Here is a 15,864-nt window from a genome sequence, read left to right as displayed (position 1 = left end):
GGATCATCCAAATGCACTCTAGCAAACTTCAGACGGGCCTGGACATGTACTGGCTTAAGCAGGGGAACACGTCTGTACTGCAGGATTTGAGTCCCTGGCAGCGTAGTGTGTTACTGATGGTAGGCTTTGTTACTTTGGTCCCAGCTCTCTGCAGGTCATTCACTAGGTCCCCCCGTGTGGTTCTGGGATTTTTGCTCACCGTTCTTGTGATCATTTTGACCCCACAGGGTGAGATCTTGCGTGGAGCCCCAGATCGAGGGAGATTATCAGTGGTCTTGTATGTCTTCCATTTCCTAATAATTGCTCCCACAGTTGATTTCTTCAAACCAAGCTGCTTACCTATTGCATATTCAGTCTTCCCAGCCTGGTGCAGGTCTACAATTTTGTTTCTGGTGTCCTTTGACAGCTCTTTGGTCTTGGCCATAGTGGAGTTTGGAGTGTGACTGTTTGAGGTTGTGGACAGGTGTCTTTTATACTGATAACAAGTTCAAACAGGTGCCATTAATACAGGTAACGAGTGGAGGACAGAGGAGCCTCTTAAAGAAGAAGTTACAGGTCTGTGAGAGCCAGAAATCTTGCTTGTTTGTAGGTGACCAAATACTTATTTTCCACCATAATTTGCAAATAAATTCATTAAAAATCCTACAATGTGATTTTCTGGATTTTTTTTCCTCATTTTGTCTGTCATAGTTGACGTGTACCTATGATGAAAATTACAGGCCTCTCTCATATTTTTAAGTGGGAGAACTTGCACAATTGGTGGCTGACTAAATACTTTTTTTCCCCACTGTATGTATGTATGTATGTATGTATGTATGTATGTATGTATGTATGTATGTATGTATATATATATATATATATATATATATATATATATATATATATATATATTTCAGATTATTTTTGCTGTTGTTGGTAATAGCAGAAATAGCCAGCTATGACCTTTGATCCTGGAAACAGCTGGTGCCGCTGGTCGAGGAACAACTGACCCCGTCATCTTTGTCAAAACCCAGTCAGTGCAGCCATAAATGCACTATATGCAGCCATTAGCCTATAGCAATAGCATTTATAGTCATTACCTCAAAGCATTACGCTAACCCCACCCGGCTACACACCCAGTCACATCAGTCAATCAGCATAGAGAGAAGTGGTAGTTGATGTCCCTGAAGTGAAGGTAATAATATCGCAAGTTCACATCTGGGTAAAAGGAACAGCTGAAACAAGCTGGTTTACATCTAGCTGAAACACTAATTGTTTATTCAAGTAGTGTAACAATTAGAGGAAGGAAGTTAGAAAGCTGCCAAAGTAGTTTGGTCTTGCAACCTCGGTCATAGTGACAGACCCTTTCCTATATTATTCAGAAAGAACAACATGCTCCCACCCAATCTTTCTGTTGGGCTTTCATGTTTATGCACAAATACAAAGGCCTGCAGTGCACTGTAGACCACACACACCTATACAACAAAACCTGCATCACATAGCAGGTAGAATAAATAACTATATACCATAACGTCCGTGAGAGGGGGACATTCCTTCTGCTCCTCCTCTCCTGCACAGCTATTCTTTAAGACCTAGATGGACCCGAGTTCTATCAAAAACGCTCTAATTTAGTTGGATTTCAAATGGTGTGACTGTCCTCTGGTGACCCAGTTAGTTCATCGCACTGCATCAAAAGTGGGTGACGCTGACACACACCTCTGTGCCGTTTAACAAAGTGCTGCAGGAACCTTAACCTTGCCTGTCCCCAGAATTATCTATGTTTGGTGTCAGAAGTAAGAGCCAAAGTGCATGCCGATGGTATTGCCGACGGGTTCAAGTTTGCATGGAGAGCATCTAAGATAGGATGCACTTAAACATGCTGCACTTCCGAGGGGATCTGAAAAAAACATGAGGTCGAGTAGGTGAAAGATATGAGCATGTGCAGAGGTGGAAAGGTCAATGACACTAGCTTTTATCCTTAACGTCTGATCAACAATTCATAACCTGGTGGTGGTGGGTGACACCACATCAAATCAATACTAGATTGCGAAGAGGGATCAGCAAAACCAGCAGACACCATGGCTCTTAAATGAGGCCTCGCTGCCTTCAGTGCCTTGCATGTGTCACAGCAACTGTCTCCTGGTTCTAGGGCAGGGGTGTCACTCTGATCCCTTGGCTGACAGTTCTTAGAGAGTGCAGAGCCCTTCGTTTTTTTCTGTGAGCTCAATGCGCACCTTGCACTCTAGAGATAAATCAGATCCAGCCTGAACTGTGCGATGTAGTAGGGAGTTGTAGTTTCCAACAGGACAATATTATCCATAGTTGTGCACATAAAACCTGGCAATTAACTACAATGACCATAATCCATTGCATATTTACTTGTCTGGTCTGTGTTTCATTTAGGCCTGCTACAGAAGAGACAGAAAAATGCGTGATTGTGAAGTGATATAGAGAGCAGCTGTTGCTTCGTGAGGTATCTCTACCTGAAAATACATGAGTTAAGTGATTGGTAGTTGATATTTAGCAGCCGTAAAAGTATGCCTTATTTACTTTGAAGAACTACTAAAATAGTGATTTTGTCAGACAGCATAGGCAGCAGCTCTATAGAGTTGAGAAGATGACTTGGAATGAAATAATAAAGTCATCAAATAAAACTTAGGTAATATACACAACTGAAATATTTTATTAAAGTAATGATAATAAATGATGGTTAATAAGTGATAAGCAGTAATGGGCAGTCACCATCATGGGACTTGTCTTAATTGTTTTATTCTGTGTTGTTACAGCATTCAACCCACATAATGCATATAATAAAATAAAATACAAAATTGAAACCGAAAATCAAGATTAAAAATTATGACTAAACACTAACCAAGAGACAGTGTCACAACCAGACAAAGAGCAGTGTTGGGTAAAACTACTCCTTGTTTCCACAAGCTAACCTTTTTAAATGACCAAAATAGGCCTGCGTAGAGACGTGGCAAGATAAGAGAACCAGCCTGCTTGGAAAAACAGAGCCAGAGTACACAACATGATTGAATTCCGGGATATTCCTAAACTAAATCCCAGTCACTGAGCACAGAGGTAAAAAAAAAACGATATTCTCTCACGGTTTCGTCACAGTCAAATAATTAATTATATGGATGAAAACATACCTTTGTAGGGGAATTATTTTTAAAAACAGTGTAAGATATACAACTCATGATATCCCATCAGTCTAATTGTGTGGAACTTACAAGCCACTTGAAACATGCATCAACAAAAGGACACACCCAGATCCCTTCCCCCTGCCACAACAAAGATGAGATCACTTTTTCCTTTCTGAAAGCGGTTTAAACTCGCTATTTGTTTTTGTGGTTTGGTCCAACAGAATCTGTCATATGGACGCCGAAACACATTGTAATATTGTAATAGAGGAGAAGAACCTTTCTAACGATACCCTTTTTATGTCACAACTACTCAAATTAAGCGCAGAGCAGACACTACTAAAACGAGCAGAGCAGACACTACTAAAACGAACAGAGCAGACACTACTAAAACAAGCAGAGCAAGACACTACTAAAATGAACAGAGCAGACACTACTAAAACGAGCAGAGCAGACACTACTAAAATGAACAGAGCAGACACTACTAAAACGAGCAGACACTACTAAAACGAGCGTTTCAATGAACATTGACTCTGGAAAATTAATGCAGTTTGTTGCGCGCGGCATTTCAGTACCAAGTACCGCTAAAAGCATTTTAGCCAAAGACTGTTATACTAGCTGTCTAGTCTGTGTTTTATAAAATGTGCAATAAGCATAAAACAATTATATAAGACATTGGCAACTCGTTCTCATTCTGAGAAATAAGGTAGGCCACTTAATTTCGACATCTGAACAAAGTGGACACACTGATGTTGCTTCCAGAGGCAGTTTGGAACTCTGTAGTGATAGATAGATATATATATGGTAGAAAAGCGGTTGTGGCTACTGTGGAAGGGGCTGCGATCAAGACGAGCGTCACTAAGTTTAAAATCATTCTGGGAAGGTTGTCCAGATGTTTTTTTGTTGTTTTTTTGTCACACAGTACAGGCCTCCCTGAGGAGAAACAAAATAACTCTGTCTGGCCTTTCATCTCAAGGTAGGGAGGAAAGACACAGTGGCATTAGATTTAAGGCAGTAGCAGCTTATATTGCACCACTCCCTACAACTGCATGTTGGGGTAAGTCGCCGAAGTATGAAGTATCTATCCACACAGGAAGTTACTCAAATATGGTACTAAAAGCTACGGTGGATCTTCCTAGTACCCCAGGTTGGGAAACACTGTTGTAGTGTACTGCTAACCACTGAACTTTTTGGTGTGAATGAACTTACGCGCTGAATCTCCCACCCTATCCTGTGTACAGTAAGTGATTTTGATGGACAGACATTGTGTTGGTACGGCATGGAGTTACGTAGGTGGAGAGATGGTGGAAAGAGGGTGGAAAGGTGAGCGGCAGGAAATTAGGAGGCAATGTTGTTTGAGGATTAAGTCAGACTCAGAGGGCAAATTGTGGAGGAATATGGATAATGGGCTGCACAGTGGTAAACCTCTCATAATTTGACATAGGCAAAGGAACAAATATATCTGATATTGGGAAACAAGCTTAGAGATGCATAAAAGGGACATAAAAAATAGGAAATTTGATGTTAGGTGGGGTGGGATGATCCGTAATGTCACCCGGTTATAGGCGTTCCCCTCACTAGTGATTTGCTTCTTTTTACAAGTGTTTTTGTGCAACTTGGTGGAGGAGGAGCGTGCCAATCAAACCACAAAACAAGAGATGGAAATGCATTCCACTTATCATCAAAACAGGCTTATCACCAAGGCAACCAAGGCAACCTTGAACAATTTGTTACCAAAATAATGGCACTTTTTAGGCAGTTTGCAATCTAGGCTATTACCATCCTCAATGTTTCAACCGCAGTCAACAGCCAGGAATGTAAACCACAACATCTAGGCTACCAAAACACCACGCATACAGAGATAAACTCAGAATTAAATAATGTAGCGTGACAATCACCTTTATATTTTCTTCTGGTTTTCTCTAAATGTACTGTGTATAACTATTTGCATTCAGAAAGTATTCAGACCCCTAGACTTTTTCCACATTTTGTTATGTTACAGCCTTTTGATTAAATTGTTTTTTCCCCCCCTCATCAATCTACACAAAATACCCCATAATGACAAAGCAAAAACAGGTTTGAAGAAATGTTTGCGAATTTATTAAAAATAAAATACTGAAATATCACATTTTTATTAGTATTCAGACCCTTTACTCAGTACTTTGTTGAAGCACCTTTGGCAGCAATTACAGCCTTGAGTCTTCTTGGGTATGACGCTACAAGGTGGGCACACCTGTATTTGGCGAGTTTCTCCCATTCTTCTCTGCAGATCCTCTCAAGCTCTGTCAGGATGGACGGGGAGCGTCGCTGCACAGCTATTTTCAGGTCTCTCCAGAGATGTTGGATCGGGTTCAAGTCTGGGCTCTGTCTGAGCCACTCAAGGACATTCAGAGACTTGTCCCGAAGCCACTCCTGCGTTGTCTTGGCTGTGTGCTTAGGGTCGTTGTCCTGTTGGAAAGTGAACATTCGCCCCAGTCTGAGGTCCTGAGTGCTCTGGAGCAGGTTTTCATCAAGTATTTCTCTGTACTTTGCTCCGTTCATCTTTCCCATGATCCTGAATAGTCTCCCAGCCGCTGACAAACATCCCCACAGCATAATGCTGCCACCACCATGCTTCACCATAGGGATGGTGCCAGGTTTCCTCCAGACGTGACACTTGGCATTCAGGCCAAAGAGTTCAATCTTGGTTTCATCAGACCAGAGAATCTTGTTTCTCATGGTCTGAGAGTCTTTAGGTGCCTTCTGGCAAACTCCAAGCGGGCTGTCATGTGCCTTTTACTGAGGAGTGGCTTCCGTCTGGCCACTCTACCTTAAAGGCCTGATTGGTGGAGTGCTGCAGAGATGGGACAACCTTACAGAAGGACAACCATCTCCACAGAGGAACTTTAGAGCTCTGTCAGAGTGACCATTGTGTTCTTGGTCACCTCACTGACCAAGGACTTTCTCCCCTGATTGCTCAGTTTGGCCGGGCGGCCAGCTCTATGAAGAGTCTTGGTGGTTCCAAACTTCTTCCATTTAGGAATGATGGAGGCCACTGTGTTCTTAGGGACCTTCAATGCTGCATAAATTTTTTGGTACACTTCTCCAGATCTGTGCCTCGACACAATCCTGTCTCGGAGCTCTACGGACAGTTCCTTCGACCTCATGGTTTGGTTTTTGCTCTGACATGCACTGTCAACTGTGGGGCCTTATATAGACAGGTGTGTGCCTTTCCAAATCATGTCGAATCAATTGAATTTACCACAGGTGGACTCTAATCAAGTTGTAGTAACATCTCAAGGATGATCAATGGAAACAGGATGCACCTGAGCTAAATTTCGAGTCTCATAGCAAAGTGTCTGAATACATATGTACATAAGGTGTTTCTGTTTTTGTGTGTAGATTGATGAGGATACATGTGTATTTAATCAATTTTTGAATAAGGCTGTAACATAAAATGTGGAAAAAGGTCAAGGGGTCTGAATACTTTCCGAATGCACTGTATAATCCAGTGGAGGCTCCTCAGAGGAGGAAGGGGAGGACCATCCTCAGTGAATTTCATAAAAATAAAAATAGTGAAACAAAAAAAGCTTTTCCTTTTTAGATAAAACTATACTAAATATATTCACTCCACCAAATAATTGATTAAAACACACTGTTTCGCAATGAAGGTCTACAGTAGCCTCAGAAGCCCTCTGTAGGGTAGCACCATGGTGTAGCTGGAGGACAGCTAGCTTCTGTCCTCTGAGTACATTGACTTCAATACAAAACCTAGGAGGCTCATAGTTCTCACTCCCTTCCATAGACTTACACAGTAATTATGACAACTTCCGGAGGACGTCCTCCAACCTATCAAAGCTCTTGCAGCCTGAACTGACATGTTGTCTACCCAATCAAAGGATCAGATAATGAATCTAGTACTGAAAGCATAAGCTACAGCTAGCTAGCACTGCAGTGCATAACATGTTGTGAGTAGTTGAAATACAATAGTTGAACAGTTTTGAACAAATTAAGAAGCAACCACGAGAGATCTATATTTGGTTGTATTTTTTTTAAACTTTCACTTCGCTATTGAATACAGCTAGCTAGTTTAGTCTACTCAAACAGAGGGGATGCTATGTTAGCTAGCTGGTTATGGCTATCCAACACTGGAACTCTTCCAAGTCAAAGTAAGCTTTTGGTTTTATTAATTTATTGCCACCGGGGCCCGCCGCTGTAACTGCTAAACTGCTTTCTGACTGTACACTGTACTGCATGATTGTAGCGGGTTTACTAACGTGTTAGTTCTAGTAGCTAGCTATGTTGACTATGACGTGACAACAATCTAGGCTGTGTTAGCGGTCATGACAGACAGCTGATGTGTTGTGCACTGAAGTCCACAATGTGAAGGGAAAAGGTGAGAGGAGGAGAGTGTGTAGATAGTTGCAAGAAGGAATTATATATACAAAGAGCAAAGTGATCATGCTGTTTTTATGTGGCTGCTATGAAAGTGAACTGTTTTTGCATGTGATCAGGGGTGTATTCATTCTGCCGATTCTGTTAAAAAACATTTCTTAAACAAAACGGGGACAAACATACCTGAATTTGTCCAATATCAACTCTCATTTGCAACTGTGGAGTACACCCTAGATCAGCTAGATGCAGGCAAGAGTGTGCAAGGCGGTATTGGGAAAATGTTAGTATCATGTAGTAGCTTAAACCTATCGATGTTACATTGAGCTGGGTAAATGGAATATGAATGACAGTCATCCAATATGCTGTAATAGAAATAAGCCATGCTCATAAAATAATCTTCCCTCATCTTAAAATCCTTGTCCTACATAGAGATCAAATTCAACCTATCAGATATTGTGTGCGGCAAGTCAATTTTTCACATGCCTTTGCTTGTAATGATGAGGGGATTGATTAGGCAATATGACACAATTACCTCTACAGCACTGACAGTCCTGTTTATTCTTGACATGTCTTTTCTTCCTTCCTACAAACCAATCATAATTCAGAGATTTTGACCAATGAACTGTGCTCCCCGGATTTGGAGGGAGCCCAGTAGAAGCAAATAAACAGGAATGTGTTTGTGATAACAATCTCTACGGGCCTTGTGTGTGATGTCACCAAGAGGATGCCAAAGCACAGTGCCTTCATATATGGAGACTTCCCTTTTCGGGGTCAGAGCAGGTTAGGCTAACCAAACCCACTCATCCATGTCTCAACATATGGAGGAAATGTTAGAAGTATTAACGTTTGCATCTGCATGTTTGTGTGAGCCTCAGTCTGCTTCTTTATTTGGCATACTTTTTAGCTTAACTAATGGATTTGGAAATGCTGGAGTTCAAACAGGAGTGAAATGACAGCTCATTGTTTTATAATTTAGCCTAATTGTCCGTGTGTATGCAGTTGTGAAATAAATCTCTGCATTTATCTGTGTGTGCATATGTACTTGACTGCGTGCATTTGTGTGGTTAGCCTACACACGTGTGGGACTGCCAATTATCTGGCCAGTCCCATTGATGACAGCCAGATTAAGGAAGACGGTGGGTTGTGCCCCTGCTTGCTTCAGAGTCCCAGACTAATCCTCGCTAAACACTTGATTCTCCCCCTCATCGCTCCACTGCCCCTCGGTCTGTCACTTAACGCTGACCTAGCAACTTAATCAGCGGCTTACCTTGTCTCCCGACCGCACTCAGACAAAACACACCAACTTCAACGGAATCCTCGACAGGCCATCAGCGCCGATACAGACACAGCGAGACTGGCCTGGTCAGAGAATGCCCTGCATTTATATTTCTGTCCACCCCTCTCGTGAATGGTAATCCTGCAAAGATGATACAGCACTCCAAGACATGCCGGTTTGTAAAGAAAGTGTCAAGCAGGTGCAGCAGGACGAATGGGAACTTATTTGACCCTTTCTCTGGGTTTCAATAGTTTCATCTTCCCTCACTATCACTGAGAAAGACATCCCCAGTGGAGTACCCATGGTCATTCAACCTACACACCTCCACCTGCACTAAAGCTTTCGCCTTCTACAGACATAATCCATATATCCTCATATCCTCATTGACAGTAGTAAGACAGGTTTTCAACATGCTTGCTTTCAGATGATTCAGAACATGTTCACACTTTTTACTATTTAACTACAACTGCAGGATGTAGGACACCTATACAGACAGATAAAAACAAGATCACAATGTGACTAATTGTAACTTTTGCTAAAACCCCCCATTTAGGAAATTCAAATCTCAATTCAGGGTCTGGACTCTGGAAACTAATCAAATTAGGCTAGTACTTGATGTCTAACCAAGGTCCCTGTGTAAGTTTTACAGGGTGACGTTGCGGTCAAGAAATTAGTTGACCGCAGAATAGGCTACATTGAACGGAAGGTGATCACAGCACACGGTGGCACCCATGTTATTGCTCTGCACAACAACCGTGAAGAAAGAAAACACAGTTGAACCACCTCAACAGCTCAAGCACCTGATGCCTCGAAACCTGCACTTAAAAAAGGCTCTATTACCGAAGAGCCATTAGCCATGACTTTTCCATGGAGTGGTCATTTCCAGGTGGACCAGTTAGCTACAGACTTCTGCCATTAGACCCCTAGCCCCCGCGACTGACCCAATCTGAACGCAGTGTGCAGTAACAGCTGATCTTTAACGGTCTTTCTATATTTAAAGCCCTTTTTAAAGCAGAATCGGCCAGCTCATCAGGACTGACATACCATCCTGTCAGAGGGCTGCCAGTGGGGGACACTATCTGCACTTAAAAAGGAACAGTATTTTCTCTTTACTGACTATGTATAGCAGTTACAGTATACTGCCTTTAGCTAACTGTCCTGAAGCTACACCAAGCTACCTTCCAACGACAACAGCAAACTGTCCAATGACAGTTTTTTTTAACCAAACTATACCTCAGGAAATGTGCAAGGGCAGCTGTAGGGAACTGCCCCTTGACAAACGGTATTTATCAAACCCTAAAAACAACTAGCAGACTACACCAACTACAGCACATTCTGCCCACTGCACATGGACTAGAGCAAGCAACAATTACTAAAACTGCAGGAATGTGTAAACCAAGACAAAATACCCCCAGACTGCAAAGTAAATAGCAGTCTGCTAACTTGATACCGGAAAAGTATAACATTCAAATAGCCAACTGCTACCGACTTGGCAAGGGTAATGATGAAGCAGCAGTCACTAGAGTGAGAGTCTGGTGTGTGAGGTGAGATGAAAAGTTGATGCAACATCCGGTATGAGTCTGAACAGACCACACTTCCTTCTATTCAACAGTGGTGTTCCTACCGTTGTGCATTGCAGGTCCCATTCTATTAGAGGGAGCACACTGGTGAAGTAGTACACCCTCCAGTCATGTACTTCTAAAACTGCCTGAGCTGTATTACCAAAACAGTGTCTTAAGATGTACTGCAAGGTTTTTATTTTCAAAGCTCCTGTCACGACCACCACAACATGTAAAATCCTCTAAAGTTTCTGCAAGAGCTCGGTGCTTATTATCGGATGTATTAGGTTACGAAATCCGACTTTTTGAATATAATGTTAATGATATGTTAGAGGAAGACCCCACTGAATAATTCAGAACATGAAGAATCATATTTGTCTTAGTAAAATGTATTGTATAACATAAGGAAGTGAAATTTCATCACCAAAGCGTGTTTTCACCAACTCTGGGCAGAGTTTGTGGATACCCTACCATATGGGACTGCATTTCAAGTGCTAGATTCAGCCTGTGTGCGTCACACAGAGAGGTCTTGAAGACCCAGAGATTGTTGAAATGTGAAAGCAGTGCCCCCTCACAAAATCAGTGGCATGAGGCATCACACTTCATGCAGAGCATTCATGTAGCCAAGGCACACTACATTTCTGTCAAGCACTGTCAATTTAAGAAATTAAAAACGTACATTTAAAGCTAACAAAGAGTTGAGAGGTATGACAACACAAAGGGACTGATTAAAGAACGTAGGCCTATACCTCGCACATCTATCATATTACGGTGCATGGAGAAAATGGAATGTTAAAATGAAAAGAAACTCCAGCACACTGGAGATCTTGAGGTTCCACAGATCTAATGGATCTATTACCAACGTTTCAGTCTCGATAGACCTTCATCAGGGCATCGATATCACCAGTGTGCTGGATCAGAGTTTCTTTTGAATTTAACATAAAGAGACAAAGTGCGGGTCCACCAGGAAGAGTGAGTGAGCCATTCACAACATGACTTCAGCGCCTGTCAGAACCAACAGCCAATGACCGCATGTAACTGCTGCCAAGACTAAACCTTACTCTGAAGGGATTCTCACAGGTTAACACATCTAGCACTAACTTCTTATTACACTTTCATTAACATGGCCACAAATAGGATAGTTGTGATCAATGCCACCTGATCCTAGAATATGTAGCCTAGTCTACATCCATCAAGGGGAATTTAAACATCTCAGTGATTTTGTGCACAAAAGCAGGACTAAAACTACCGTATTTTCCGCACTATAAGCCGCACTGGACTATAAGCCGCAGGTGTTTTAATGTTTAATTACCATATGTAAGGGTTCGTGCACAGAGGGGATTGTCGGGAAAGAGACAAACTGTCTCGCTCTCGTAATGTCTGTCTGTCTTGCTCTCGTTCTGTCTCTCGTACCACTCTCGGTTCCACTTTTACTTTTGCTCGCTGTCTGTCTCACTCTTTTCCGGCCTCCAGCTTTTCCTGCTGGAGCCCGCCGCTTAAAGGTGAGGGGCGCGGACCGGTCATAGAGCCCATAGAGTTAAAGTTGGTGGACTGTAACCTGTAAAATCCATAGATTTAGGAGGTCTTCTAGTGGCCGTTAGCTGTAAAAATCCATAGATTAGCCGCACCGTTATATAAGCCGCAGGGTCGAAAAATGGGAAAAAAGGCGCGGCTTATAGTCTGAAAATTACGGTATACAGTTATTAGCGTTAGCCACTGACTCAGTCATTCATAGACCCCATTTTGTTCTTTATGTTGGGCACTTGTCTGGCACCATTTCAATTTGCATCCAAGGCAACCCTGAACTGTGAACTAACAAACCCATAATTTGGCAAGACTGCTAGAGGAAAGCAAACCAATGTAGTATGAGGAGGAAATGTTAACTTTTGAGGCATATTGTAGGCTATACTTTATTTCCTTGTACACATACTGTGCCTTCAGAAAGTATTCATACCCCTTGACTTATGTCACATTTTGTTCTTAGAGCCTGAATTCAAAATTGATTTTTTTTAAATTCTCACCCATCTACACACATTACCCATTAATGACAAAGTGAAAACATGTTTTTAGAAACTTTTGCAAATGTATTGAAAATTAAATACAGAAATCTCATTTAGATAAGTATTCACGCCCGAGTCAATATTTTGTAGAAGCACCTTTGATTACAGTTTTGAGTCATCTTGGGTACGTCTGTATCAGCTTTGCACATCTGGATTTGGGAATGTTTTCCCATTCTTCCTTGCAGATTTTCTTAAACTCTGCTAAGTTAGATGGGGAGCGACGGTGAAAAGCAATCTACAAGACTTTCCACAGATTTTCAATGGGATTCAAGTCTGGGGTTTGGCTGGGACACTCAAGGACTTTCACATTATTATTCTGAAGCCATTCCAGCATAGCTTTGGCTGTATGCTTGGGGTCATTGTCCTGTTGGAACGTAAATCTTCGCTCCAGTCTAAGGTCGTTTGCACTGAAGCAGGTTCTCATTAAGGAGTTGCCTGAATTTGGCTCCATTCACTGTTCCCTCTATCCTTACCAGTCTCTCAGTCCCTGCCGCTGAAAAGCATCCCCATAGCATGATGCTGCCACCACCATGCTTCATGGTAGGGATGGTGTTAGACAGGTGATGAGCTGTGCCTGGTTTTCTCCAGACATAGCACTTTGCATTCAGGCCAAATAGTAAGATGTGTGTCTCATCAGACCACATAATCTTTTGCCTTATGATCTCAGACTCTTTCACATGCCGTTTTGCAAACTCCAGGCGTGCTGTCACGTGCCTTTTTCTCAGGAGTGGCTTCTCTCCCATAAAGCCCAGATTGGTGAAGTGTTGTAGAGACTGAAGTCCTTCTGGCAGGTTCTCCCATCTCAGCTAAGGAACTCTGTAGTTCTGTCAGAGTGGTCATTGGGTTCCTTCTTGCCCGGTTGCTCAGTTTGGTCGGACGGCCAGCTCTAGGCAGAGTCTGGGTAGTTCCATATTTTTTTCCATTTCCCAATGATGGCAACCACTGTAGAAAGTGTTTTATACCTTTCCCCAGATATATGCCTCAACACAATTCTAACTCGGGGATCTACGGGCAGTTCCTTGGACTTCGTTTCTGCTCTGACATGCACTGTCAACTGTGGAACCTTATATAAACAGGTGTGTTTCTATACTGAACAAAAATATAAACACACCATGTAAAGTGTTGGTCCCATGTTTCATGAGCTGAAATAAAAGATCCAAGAAATGTTCCATATGCACAAAAGGCTTGTTTACTCCCCTGTTAGTGAGCATTTCTCCTTTGCCAAGATAATCCATCTACCTGACAGGTGTGGCATATCAAGAAGATGATTAAACAGCATGATCATTACACCTGTGCACCTTGTGCTGGGGACAATAAAAGGCCACTCTAAAATGTGAATTTTTGTCACAACACAATGCCACAGATGTCTCAAGTTGAGGGAGCGTGCAATTGGAATTCTGACTGCAGGAATGTCCACCAGAGCTGTTGCCAGATAATTTCATTTTTGTTTTACCATAAGCTGCCTCCAATGTCGTTTTAGAGAATTTGCCAGTGCGTCCAACCGGCCTCACAACCGCAGACCACGTGTAACCACGCCAGCCCAAGACCTCCACTTCCGGCTTCTTCACCTGCGAGATCGTCTGAGACCAGCCACCCGGACAGCTGATGAAACTGAAGAGTATTTCTGTCTGTAATAAAGCCCTTATGTGGGGAAAAACTCATTCTGATTGGCTGGGCCTGGCTCCCCAGTGGGTGGGCCTATGCCCCTGCCCAGTCAATTGAAATCAATAGATTAGGGCCTAATGAATTTATTTATAATTGACTGATTTCCTTATATGAACTGTAACTGTAACTCAATTGGCCACAGGTGGACTCCAATCAAGTTGTAGCAACATCTCAAGGATGATCATAGGACATTGGATGCACCTGAGCTCAATTTAGAGTGTCATAGCAAAGGGGTGTGAATACTTATGTAAATTTGATATTTATGTATTTCATTTAATACATTTGCAAAAATATCTAAATGGGGTATTGTCTGTAGATAGGTGTGGGGGAAAAAAACGATTTAATCAATTTTGAATTTAGGCTGTAACACAAGAAAATGTGGAATAAATCAAGCGGTATGAATACTTTCTGAAGGCACTGAATGTGCAGCCAAAATATATTCCTGCCAGCTGGGTGAAAGGGGAGGGAACAAGATGAGGGTGAAATAATACGAACTGTCAAGTGGACATTGGTTCTACTGACTTTACCATATATGCCAAAGGTGAAGCAATAACTGTGTGAAATATCCACTACTTCCAGTTGCCTTCCGTATAGTTTTCTAATATAAAAGGCATACCTCTCTTGCGATGAGATTAAGGGCATCATCCTCGGCCGTCGACCTGTCCTTATTGGGATTTCTTTTACGTCCGGTGCCCTGAGTCCCCATGTCTTGGATTCTGCCCGGTAATTAGGCTACTGGTCCAATTCGTTGAATGTTGAAGAGAAATCCAAAGCACGTCTCAAGGAAAGAAAGTACAACTAGCCTGTCACAATGTTGGGAGGAACATTTGTCAAATCACAAATGACTTGGCAAACCGTTCGTTACCGCTCGCGACATTGGTCATTGGGTTACATCCGCCTTCAAGACCTCTTCCTGTGAGGTTTCTATCCAAAAGCTAAATTGCAACTTTGTAACAAATGTTGCAGTCCTTTGTATCGAATCCGCACATTTGTAACACGTGAGCTGCCCAGAGGAATTCACAAATAGTTGAAAACCTGGTAAACACGCATCATAAAGATAATTTGACTGCAAATATATCTATTCAGATATGGAATCAAAATAATTTAAGAGGCTATGTAAGAAGAAAAAGATATACAAATACTAAAAATCTAACTTATTTTTAATTGTCTCTTTATAAATCCACTTGGTGAACAGCTTGGACAGAGACGCAATGCTGTCAAAATAGGCTTTAAAGCAAATAGATGCTTGATCCGAAAAGTGGTCTGAGGCTTCGTATGACGGGTGTGACGCAATAGCGGAGCCTCCAGAGGCCAAATCAATCTTCGTACCACATCGCCGTGACCTCTCGAATGTTGTGACAATGTGGAGGGCTCCGTATAGCTCCGCATTGACATGATTGGTTGACGGTTGGTGAGGGCGGGATGTCCTTTATAAACACAAACTCACTGTCTTGACAACTTCCTTCACAACAGCTCTGCGCTTCCTCGCGAAACGCGATAAGTGTGAATTCCCTGACTTCTGCAGAGTCCGTATCACCGTAAATGGTGCATGGCCAGTGCAGACATAGATTGACCATGTAGCGACTTTAAAGTTGAGTCAGTCTCGGATGACGCCATGAGCGAAAAAATTTAAATAAATGTTCTGGGGCTCATGCAGGCAGTCAACAAATTGCCATTTGGGCGAGGGATATGGGACTATCGCACTCTCTCACACCCCTCCACTATTTTTAATGATGAGCTTCTAGCGCTAAAAACAAACCTTATCGTGTACTTCTTAAAGGCGTAGACTATGACTAATGGCTATG

The 15,864-nt window shown here is 42.3% G+C and overlaps 1 protein-coding gene across 1 annotated transcript in view; it reads right to left on the bottom strand.

Annotated features, from left to right (window-relative positions):
• The window catches only part of LOC311143890 (leucine-rich repeat flightless-interacting protein 2-like), a 97,360-nt gene extending 82,052 nt beyond the window's left edge, over positions 1 to 15,308 (bottom strand). Inside the window, exon 1 of the mRNA XM_084179760.1 lies at positions 14,676 to 15,308. Coding sequence (XP_084035886.1) covers positions 14,676 to 14,765 — 90 coding nt within the window. The 5' untranslated portion in view covers positions 14,766 to 15,308. The remainder of the gene's footprint in view (positions 1 to 14,675) is intronic.
• Positions 15,309 to 15,864: the final 556 nt, after the last annotated feature.

The sequence above is a fragment of the Coregonus lavaretus genome (genome assembly GCF_964263955.1).
Source record: "Coregonus lavaretus genome assembly, chromosome: 16".
Lineage (NCBI taxonomy): Eukaryota > Metazoa > Chordata > Actinopteri > Salmoniformes > Salmonidae > Coregonus > Coregonus lavaretus.
The sequence above is the reverse complement of the archived record's forward strand: the minus strand, read 5'-3'. Positions and strand labels throughout refer to the sequence as shown.